The 11,178-nt window shown below is 35.4% G+C and overlaps 2 protein-coding genes across 2 annotated transcripts; one reads left to right on the top strand and one right to left on the bottom strand.

The window, feature by feature from the left end:
- The first annotated feature begins 6 nt into the window (after positions 1 to 6).
- Positions 7 to 10,822, top strand: LOC126382218 (folylpolyglutamate synthase, mitochondrial-like). The gene is made up of 8 exons (XM_050031995.1): positions 7 to 369; positions 769 to 852; positions 1,155 to 1,262; positions 2,155 to 2,334; positions 5,349 to 5,485; positions 6,079 to 6,259; positions 6,921 to 7,348; positions 10,175 to 10,822. The coding sequence occupies exons 1-8, from the start codon at positions 247 to 249 to the stop codon at positions 10,563 to 10,565; spliced, it is 1,632 nt and encodes a 543-aa protein (XP_049887952.1). The 5' UTR covers positions 7 to 246; the 3' UTR covers positions 10,566 to 10,822.
- On the bottom strand, positions 7,371 to 9,749 carry LOC126382214 (putative RNA polymerase II subunit B1 CTD phosphatase RPAP2). The gene has a single exon (XM_050031990.1). It carries the CDS (start codon positions 9,621 to 9,623, stop codon positions 7,767 to 7,769), a length of 1,857 nt encoding a protein of 618 aa, XP_049887947.1. The 5' UTR covers positions 9,624 to 9,749; the 3' UTR covers positions 7,371 to 7,766.
- Positions 10,823 to 11,178: the final 356 nt, after the last annotated feature.

The raw sequence follows: 11,178 nt of genomic DNA, 5'->3' as shown, positions 1-11,178 counted from the left end.
GCTGTCAAATCTGTCAAACTCCTTTCTCACGCCGCTGCGCTTCGTTGAGGTTATGTTTTGATACGTAAATCGCGGAAAATTGCTGGTTACTGGTAATATTCAGTATTCTGGCTATATCATACGACACAGGTCAGATGTCACAATAGCCATTGATAGTTGATGGAGCCTGCTTATGTCATGGATTGATAACTGGCCGAGTGATTAGCGTAGCGGGTGTGTGTCTCGTCGAGGTCGTTTTTTGTATAGATGCAATTGGATTGCGTCGTAAGAGGCCTCGCACGTGCGTGGCTGGTGGCAGGGGTCAGTCTACGACGCGGTTTCTTGGAGAACAGAATAGCAAGAATGTCTTCCTCGAGTTCTAGTTATGAGGTACGTAGCTTATCGATCAAATGTTGTAATAATAGTATGTAACCAGTGATAACGAAGTTTGTAAGCGTAGCTTGAGTTTTAGAACCCATATAAGTATTGAATTATTGGTTTAAATAAAAGTGAAAGTTGTGTACTTTACCAAATTGCCAGGATGTTGTACTACTTAATAATAACTCTTAATACACTGTATGAAGTAAATTATTTTAAAATGTTTCCTACTAAATGTACTATAATTTCCTTTTAATTACTACTGTTTATTGGTTTATATATTAGGTTTGTTTACTGGTAAATTAAAGCTGAGTCATTATTGTGTAATAATTTTATTTATTAACCATTATGTATGAAGGAAAAATATTATTTGAACACCATAGGTACTTACCGATTTTATTTATTTTATAGGATGCAGTGCGTAAACTAAATTCTCTTCAGTCTAACAAATCAACGCTGGATCAGATTAGAAAAAACATCAGGTCAGGATCAGAAGTAAGTGAATTATTCATAAAAAAGGGAAAATATGACAGGAAATATGAAACTTTCTAAGATCACTCATGTCCCTTTCGCTTAGAAGTTTAATAATAAAATAACTTACTTTTCAAATCAATATGAAAAAATATTTAAATATTGGACATTCTGAGTATATCTATACCCCAATTTAAATAAAACTTTATAAGATCACTAGTGTCCCTTTCGCTCAGAGGTTTAATAATAAAATAACTTACTTTTGAAATCAATTTGAAAAATATATTTAAAAAAAATTAACTATTTCATTGTGCATTGTGTTACAGAGATGTACAAATCTACAAGACATGGAGAACTATTTGTTAAGATCTGGAGTGACAATGTCCAAACTAGATGAACTGTCTGTGATACATGTTGCTGGCACTAAGGGAAAAGTAAGTTTTTCAATTAACATATCCCTAGCATTAACCCGTTTTTCACAGGATCCGCTTACCTGACCTAAAACTTTGATAGGTCCAATTTTTTACAGAAGAGACTGCGTGTCCAATCTTTCGACCACGAAGGGAAAAACCAGCCCAATACGCATTTCTTAGAAATGTGGGTTTCCTCATGATGTTTTTTTCCTTTACCGCTGAGCATGTGACAATTATTTATAATCCATCTATAAATTTGAAAATCATTGCATCTGCAGGAATCGGGGCCAATATAGATAAATAACTGTCAGTTGTCTAATTGTCTTAAAATATATAATAAAAGTTATGTCTCAATCTGTAAGAACCCTTTGATGGACTTTTAAGGCTTTGTTCCCCAAAAAAATATAGATGACACTGTTTACCTATTTTCTCATTGCTTGGGGTACATAATTATTCAAAAATATATTGTAATGGGCATATAGAAAAATAAATGAAGCTTGATACTTGGATCTTCCAAGATCCAAGTCAATCAAGAACTTCAGTCAGTCAGTCAAGATCTTCCAAGATCAATATAGTGAAGCAATATATGGGTCGACATGGATGTCGACCCCTATGTTGCTTCACTATATTCTGATGGCGAAAAAAAGTACTAAAAAGTAAATATTATACTATATTATATTTGTCTTTGTTTTTTTTTTTTAATATCTGTAATTTAAGTTTGTGCATGTGGCGTCCAATATGGAAATAAATATTTTCTTTCTTTCTTTAAATATACGTACGGTCACCAGCATTAATAATAAAGTATATATAAGAATATATAAAGTGTATACATTATATTGCTCATGACATGACTGTACAGAAATGAAGGATTTGTACTAAAATTTGAACACGTAATAAATACGTCGTATTTCAGGGTTCAACAAGCGCGATGTGCGAGTCGGTGTTGCGCGCGCACGGGTTCCGCACGGGGCTGTTCACGTCGCCGCACCTGGTGGCCGTGCGCGAGCGCATCCGCTTCCACGGCGCGCTCATCACCAGGGAACAGTTCGCGCGCCACTTCCATCACGTTTACGATCTGCTGTACAGCTCACAGGTATCTTACTTATTTATTTAATAATTGACAACCTAGTCAAATCAGATACTTTTTACAAAATGTCAAAACGAAAATTTTCTTTGGAGTTTGTATGGAAATACTGAACAGTGACGTCATCAATAAAAACGATCAAACGTCGTACTAATTGTTACTTAATTCGGGAATAAAATTCGAAAAATAAAACAAAATTGATTTGACTGGATTCTATTTGAGATTAGCATTTTATAATTTATTTTTGACCCAGTCAAATACCCAATTTATCAGTACTGATTCCTGTAAACACCACCTAAATTTATTTTAAGTTATACCTGTCATTTTCTTATGTGCTTAAAAAGAAAGGGACGGGTAATCGACAGGTATAAAATTTATGGAACACACGTCAATTTTAGGCAGAAAAAGTAAAAACCCTTCCAAATTTTTATATTGGCCGATAAGCCGACAGAATTAAGGTGATTCGTTTTCCATACAAAAGTTGATGCAGTGCTACAGGAAAACGGATAGAGGAATATTGTTATAAAACCGATAAATAGTAATATTTTGGTGTATTATTTTCGCAAACTAACAAAAATTTAGGGTCCGAATACGAGAAGTACCATATTTCAGACCCTCAATTTTGATCAATTCTACATTTGTAGTGGTGCAGATTACAGTGTATTTGCTGAGCGTGTAGAGGTGTCAATGTTAGTTTGTGTGCGTGATAGTTTTTTTTTCTCTAAAGGCTTTGACTACTTGACAAGTGTAATAGAATGTCAGTGACAATTTATAAAGAGATTTTGTATGAAGAGAATAAATATAAATAAAAAACTAAAAATACTACAATCTGAGAAAAGGAATATTGGAAAAATATTTTTGTTTTAACGCATATTATTTAAACATTTTTAAATAATGGGTAAGTACCGTGTTTCAAAAGAGGACATATATTATAATAAAAAATCAATACATAAAATGAAATGGCTGTATGGGCATAGTTCCCTTTGCCTTACCCTTCGGGGAAAACCAAATCAAAAAAAAAGTTGTTGCATTTGCCGGCCTAAATAGTAATCATTTATAATTAATTGTTTTTCCATCCAACATACAGATTTATTTATATTCTCTTTGCCGCGGACTTTTTGGTGGGACCGGGACCGGGAACGGGAAGGTTGCTTTCTTCATTGAATAATCTAAATAATCAATACGAAGTGGTGTTTTGTAGTTAATGATCACATTAAGTTAGTCGGAAAACATTCCCGATAGTATTATTAAATCGGAATATTCAATAAACAAAGTGTACCTATCTATTTTCGCTTTGCGCCAACAAGCCGCTTACTTCGTTTGGGGTTCGGAGTAGGAGTCTGCTCCGAGGGTGGGGGCTTAGGTTTCATCATTTCATTAATCATCATTAAGAAAAAAAAACACAAGACATGGCTGTATGGGCATAGTTCCCTTTGCCTTGCCCTTTGGGAAAAAAAATAAGATAAATTTTGAAATTCTTATGTATAATAAACAAACATCACAGACATCATGACATATCTAAAACTAACGAAAATCTTTTTTCTTTTTTTCTATTTGACTTATTTATGAATTTTAATCAAGAAAACGTGATAATAAGTTCGACAGCAACCAGTTCAGGTCCCCGAAACAGCCCATTTCAGGCCGCGTATATATCGAAATACTACTTCAATACGTCCCAGCCTCGTCTTTTTTTAACGTCCTCGTTAAAAAAAGACGTCCTAACCTGAACTAACTAACCTAACAATAAACACCACGCGTAAATATAAGTCCAGAAATGCGCTGCAAGTCGTCTGGACTGGGCGCGAAAACAACATAGAATTCGATTAGCTGCTAAGTGTCCCGCATGCTATCACCAGCTGTCACTGACATATGAATGAAGTCCCGCGGATTTTATTGGAACTAAATGACAAGTCATAATAATTATATGCGGATACTGCGACATCAGCGCCGTGCTTGCGGGACGTCCTGAAGCGCTATTACATCTTTCAAACGCGATGCGACAAAGTTTGAACCGACGCAATTTAGGAAAAATCTACCTTATTATTACTGTACTGTGATCGTTATTTTTAAAATCATACAATACATATACACAATTCTTTATACACAATATAATTATTATGACATATTGTGGACTTTTCGGTAGACCTACAAAAAAGGAACAATTCAACCATACGTTGTTTTGTTATATCTCAATGGGCTCAGGCAGCGTTTTCGCCGAAAGCTCCAAGTCGGCTATATTTGTAACGATAATTATGTTTGACATTCATCATCATTTTTGAACCATTTTATACAAAAAAAATACTTGTATAAATTATATACCCTAAAGCACGCCCATGAATCACTCTACTCATTGGTGAAAACCGTATGAAAATCCGTTCAGTAGTTTTTTAGTTAGCCGCATGTTCACTGATGCGATTAATGCCTGTTAGAATTTTACAAAATAAAAAATACGGAAATTACGGAAGGTACTTTAGTGCAAAGTACATTATTGTATAATTATAATATTATTGGTAAAAGTGATACTTTTTGAAAATTCCGTACAAATAGACGGGTTCGCCAAATTCAATTGTAAAAAAAAATACAAAAAGTAAAAACAATTAAAACGTGCACTTGGGTTTGAACCGTGAAACTTAAGAATGGCGGCGACTGCTTTACCAAATGCGCCATTTAGAAGTTAGAAGTAGACTTCAAATTATGCATCTCTTTTAATAGCTAACCTAGTTCGCATGTGTGTGTGACAGCTTCGTGTTTGTACACAAATTGAAATGACACCAACTTTTGATGCAATGTTTTAATATGATATCTGCAGTAAATACTTCAAAATTGTAGCTTAACTTAAAGATAATGTATGTAAGATTTCGCCACCTAACATTTCACTGGGTCAGAACTCAACACTAAACGAATAAATGGAAAAAAATACGAAAACTGCAGAAGTAACGCCATCTGTTGACGCAGCGTTACCTAGCTGACTGAAACGCATCACCTTAAGTTGACAGCTCACGTGAAACGGGTTTCATTCACAGGCGTACGAGGGTGATATGCCGAAGTACTTCGCGTTTCTTACGGTGCTGGCGTTCAATATATTCCTCAAGGAGAAGGTGGACGTGGCGGTAGTCGAGGTCGGCATCGGCGGAATTGTCGACTATACTAATGTTTTGAGGTGGGTGGTAATGACAGCCTTTGTGGTCTAATGGTTAGAGCGTCGGGCTCACGACCTGGAGGTCCGGGTTCGACATTGTCGAAATCACTTTGTGAGGCTGTTTTTTGTTTGGCAGACTTAAAAGTTTAATCACTTGATTGTCCGAAAGAGTGCTTCGGAGGGTACGTTAAGCCGTTGGTCCCGGATTTTAGCTTTAACACACCTCCACCAACCCGCAGTGGAGCAGCATGGTGGAGTATGCGCCATATCCTTTCGAGTGATTGAAGGGAGGCCTGAGCCCAGCGTATATAGACGTACAGGACGTATATAGACCGGTTATGTAGTAATAAGGCCAATCTGTGCTTTTAAAATTTATTTATGGTGTTTATGGTCACCACATTTTCTATTTGTCTACTTTGTTTTGATAGTCCAGGATAATATTATTTCACTATGTTGATAGTCGCTTTTATAATTGATAAGTCAATTTATAAAAATCGACATTCCCTATAAACTTGGCATTATTTTTTGTATAAGGTCGGATTAATTTAGGGCATTGTCAGTATTGTCACACTACATCCGATCCTAGTTTGTAAATAAATATCTGTGCCTTCCAGGAAAGTACCAGTGGTAGGAATATCAGCTCTCGGATTAGACCACACGTCGATATTAGGCAGTACCATAGAACAGATAGCAGCAGCCAAAGCTGGCATTATGAAGCGAGGTTGTGAGGCGTACACTGTGACGCAACCTCGCGCCGCTCTGCCGGTGTTGAAGACCGTTGCTGAGGAAGTCCAGGTTCGTACAAGTTAGCGACTTCACAGCAGGATTAGATATCGCATAATCTGCGATATTAGGGTAAGGTTGCCAGTATTGGACCACATGCAACCGAAAGTTCGATGTTTGTCAATGAGGGACATTCCTGGCTAAAGAAATATAGATGGCGCTGTACAGATTTGTCTTCGTTTAACCTTCTAATTTCATGAATAACAGACATAATGCATCTTTTATCTATATTTTTGGGTATAAATGATGACAGTGTTATTACACCCAGGCGCAACACATCTTCCTCCCATTATTGTTCTAATCAAAATAAAGAGAAGCAATATAGAAGCAACAATTATTTTTATTTAGGCCTCTGCCATTACATTATACTTTTAAATAATTATGTACTCAAGCAATGAGAAAATAGGTAATTATCACGTCATATCTGTACAACACCATACAATACAATAGAAATACACTTTATTGCACCAAAATAAAAAAGAAAAAATTACAAAAAGTCTCTTAACTAAGTACATGCTCCACCACCACCATCACACCACCCACCACCACACACCATCCACCACCACCACCATCGTACACCATCTATATTGTTTTTATGTAACATAGCCAGGAAAGTCCCTCATTCGTAATACACTACATTGCTAGATTTTATAGAAATACTCTCTTGTTTCAGTGCACACTAACGACAGTTCCTGAATATGATTCCTACACATTCCCTAAAGACTGCCAAAACGTCTTGCCAGTAGATTTAGATGCTTACAGAACCAACGCTTCTCTTGCCATCCAGTTGGCTCATTCTTGGATGAGGCTGGCCAAACTACAAGTATTAAACCAAAGACATCTAAGAAAACAGGCCATCAGTGGAAAGGTTATACGACAAAATGGTTTCACAGAAATCGACCCCCCTTTTGTAGACAGCGATAAGCAAATAGACGAAATAATTACAATTCTGCCGAGAGAAACGGTTATAGGTTTAAGAGAATGCCGATGGCCAGGGAGATACCAAATGATTCGGTCGGATTACGCCACGTTCTACCTGGACGGAGCACACACAAAAGAGTCTATGGAGATTTGCGCGAATTGGTTCCTGGATAATAACAGGTGACGTATAAAAACTACAGTGTACAAAAATAAATATATTTACGTACAATACGTAAATGTACGTACTTGGTACGTATTTACGTGCATTTTTGTACAATTTGTCATTGTTACAAATAATTACGAATACAGTTTGCCAGAGTTATTGGTGGTGCTTTTCTAGTGAAATTCACACCCAATCCACCAATCTCTTTGGTGGCTAGTTAAAGATAAAATATGTATTTCTTTTTGTTCTGGCCGCGGTTAGTGATGCGCCAATGACAAATCTTGAGAGTTTAAAACTCCACCGAGCCAGTAACTACTTTCTACTCCTTTTTATCAGACTATAAAACATATAGCTCTCTGACGTAGTACATACATAGTTTCCTTGGTAATAAAACTATCACACATAAATCATCATTACATTCCAAGTACCACATCTTTATTCTATGGTCAACTGTGTATCATTTGTGTCCAATAGTCTATCAACATCAGTGAGCCAAGATATCAGCCTGTCTAAATATCCACCATCTTGTTTGTAACTTAGAAGTAACAACTGCATATGCTGGTAAGCAGTTTGCTGTCCTAACAAATACTCCAATCTTTTGTCCCTAAGAGACAGTAATTTAATGATTATAATAGCAATCAAGGTCCATTGTATCGGCTTAAACATAATGTTGTTTGCTTTCAACTTGAAAGTGTTGACCATCAATCTTACATCAGAACTTATAGACAGCGTTAGCAGGCCGAGGGACCGTAGCAAATCTGGTAATACCTTATTTAAATGTTCACAGACTATTCGTCTCCTTAAGGCGTTTTGTGCGTTTTTATCAACTAAGGGCAGTTGTGTTACAGCAGCATCATCTTGCGGTACATTCTGTTCTGTTGTGACAATTTCTGGTACATCTGTTGCACCAGCTAAGAATGCTTTTACCTTCAACTGCATTCTCTTACTTTCTTCTTTAATCATAGAATAGTCTGGCAAAGGTTTTGTCTCTCTGTTCAGTGTTTGTGAGTCATAACGACGGTCCTCCAACTCGAGCATGTTTAGTTTCCTACATAACTGCTGGTACTGATCATAAGTGTTTGCATTGTAGGATATACTTCTAGCATAATTATTCAAGTATTCTTTTATACATTCTCCTTTGTCTGTCACCATTTCTTTAACTTTTGCATCACCAAACAGAAACAGTAGTGTGTCTAAGCTAAACCATTCAGCAAGACATTTCTCAACTTCTATGGTAAGTATGGTAACAGCAGGTGGCTTTTTCTTTGCAATCTTTTTGGCTGACAGAACTATGGCTCTAGCAGTTACACCCACATTCTCATTAACTTGGGCCTCAGGTGTTGATAATAAAATGGGGTCAATTATCCTTTCTGGCCTTTCAACAATGTCACCAACAATATTCATCGGATTAGAATGTGGCTTCTTTATTGGAGTTTTATTAATTTCTTTCAGTCCTTCCTTACTGCATTCAGATTTAACAATTTCTTTAATGTCTTCTGCTTTAGATGTATGTTGTTGTGCTTCTATGTTTTCATTGGATATATTTTCTTTAGTTTGTAATAAAGTGACAGGTGTTTCAGTTAATGCTATTTCAGGAGTTTTGGTACCTTCCGATATTTCATTATTAATTGTTGTTTTATTATCTTCAATTTGTTGTGTAGTGGCATTTTCAGTGATAATATTTTCAATTTCCTTTTGATCAGAGTCAGTCATATCATTCAGGCTAGCACTAGCAAAGTCGTTGATAGAAGTGAATGTTGTCTTTGTTGTTCTTATCTTGATTTTCTCAATCAATGACACATCTATCTCCTGACCAAGACTGCCTACTGTGTCTATTGGTGTTAAATGGAACTTAGGTATTTCTTCATACTCTCTGAACCACAATGGACTTGTTAGCATTTGCTTTTTAACATGCATAGCAGATTTATAACACCCATTGCTACAGAAGCTCTTTCTAGCAGTTATGTCATATACTTTATTTGTCTTCAGGGAAATTCGGTACTTCTGTTTGGGTATGTCTTTGTCCAATAGGGTTTTTGAGCACACAGGATAACCACAAAGGCGAAGAATGCATCGTTCTTCTACTATGTCGTCAAAATGCGATTGGTTGATGTCAGGCAGGCATTGCAAGAAGTAAGTGTCAGTAATACCTGTTTCCAGAAGGCTCTCCACGATGCTCTGAGCCTTTGCGTTGCATTCCCGTTTCTTCAGAATCGCCGCACGAATTTGTTCTTTCGTCATCTCCTCGATCTTCGTGGGTTTCTTCTTAGGTTTCTTGTCAAGAGATTCCATAGTGATAGGTAAAGCAAATATATATTTATAATCTAGTATTATGTTTTAAGTTCGAAGAAATATGAGATTTCGTTCAATAAAAGCAAATAACAATAGCTCACATCACAACATAACCACAAACTTTGACAACTCAACTAGTGTTGTAATATCGATACTTTCGATAGTCTGCGCAACGAAAGTTTCTCTACAAGACCCGCGGCGCAGCTTCTGCGAAATCTGCATAGAAGTATTGTGACTTTGTATGACTTGTCAATTAGTTCCATAAAAATCTGCGAGACTTGTTTCATGGTACGTACTCTAACTGTTGATGCCATCACCGATAGTATTGCACTCCATCTACACTACACTCGGATACGAGCTATCGATAGAATACTCATTTTTTTTAGATAAACGCGATCGATAACTCTGCAACACTAAAACCAACTGACTGACGTTATCTGTCATTATTCGCCCGAAAATCTATTAACCATTTATAGAGTTCTTCTAATCGATTATTGATTATTAATCTATCGATTATTACTATATTAATTGAACATTGTTTTTTTTTTCAGTATTGAAGATAAAATTTTGATATTCAGTGCAACTGGTGATCGAGATGCTGAAGTTCTTCTAAAACCCTTGACGAACATAACATTTGAAAAAGTATACTTTGTTATTCCTACTGCGTATAAAACTGTGAGTCAAACAAATGACAATTATTCGTTAGTTGCGGAACAAGAAGATTTAATAAAACGATGTCAGAAGCATTTCGAAATTTGGAAAAAATACCAAATTATCTCTCATACTAAGTTAGCAGTAAAAGAATGTGTATCTGATGCTTTAATTGATATAAAATGCAACAATAATAACAACATTAATAAGACGTCTGTTTTAGTATCTGGATCACTGCACTTAGTGGGTGCAGCTCTCTCTATATTAGATCCAAACTTAAGTAAAGATTAGTAATAATAATGCAATTTTAATATGTATTTAGGTACTTATTAAATTAAAAAGTCTTCGTGACACTATGTGATATTTTTAAGTAACTGTATATGTACCGAGTGGAAAACCATAACCTGTGGTCGCGATCCTCAGCACGGGAACGACGAAGAAGAAGATATGACTACGTAATTTGTGCGCTCTATTTTTTGTTAAATACTTATATAATTGTTAATGATTTCAAAAAAGGAATAAAAATCTAAAATATTTTTTATAAATTATTTATATATCTTTCATTTACTCACAGATTATTAAGAAATATGTTTTTTGTTTAAAAAAATAAATAAATAAAATAAAATAATTTTATTTCAGGCATGTAACCCATATTTACATTAGCAATTATAAAATCAATAAAACAAAATAGTACAATTAAATTAAGTTAAAACTAAATCAAATTAGAAAAATACTCAAATAAAGATGATTTATAATTATAATATTAAGTACATATTCAGTCAGTCACTACTAATAACATCATTATAGGCTTAGTCTATTGTCTTACTGCTCCGACCGTACATAACGTTTAATATGTGAATTATTGGTATTGAAGAATAATTTATTGGTTAATATGGAAATCGAT

Source organism: Pectinophora gossypiella, chromosome 3 (genome assembly GCF_024362695.1).
Source record: "Pectinophora gossypiella chromosome 3, ilPecGoss1.1, whole genome shotgun sequence".
Taxonomy (NCBI): Eukaryota; Metazoa; Arthropoda; class Insecta; order Lepidoptera; family Gelechiidae; genus Pectinophora; species Pectinophora gossypiella.
This window is presented reverse-complemented; position numbering and strand designations above follow the sequence as displayed.

Bases quoted from the DNA above. Each gene is read 5' to 3' on its own strand.
- LOC126382218 (XM_050031995.1), top strand. From the start codon at position 247: ATGCAATTGGATTGCGTCGTAAGAGGCCTCGCACGTGCGTGGCTGGTG. The intron at 2,335-5,348 runs GTATCTTACTTA...TTTCATTCACAG, and splicing joins ATCTGCTGTACAGCTCACAG to GCGTACGAGGGTGATATGCC. The intron at 7,349-10,174 runs GTGACGTATAAA...TTTTTTTTTCAG, and splicing joins TGGTTCCTGGATAATAACAG to TATTGAAGATAAAATTTTGA.
- LOC126382214 (XM_050031990.1), bottom strand. From the start codon at position 9,623: ATGGAATCTCTTGACAAGAAACCTAAGAAGAAACCCACGAAGATCGAG.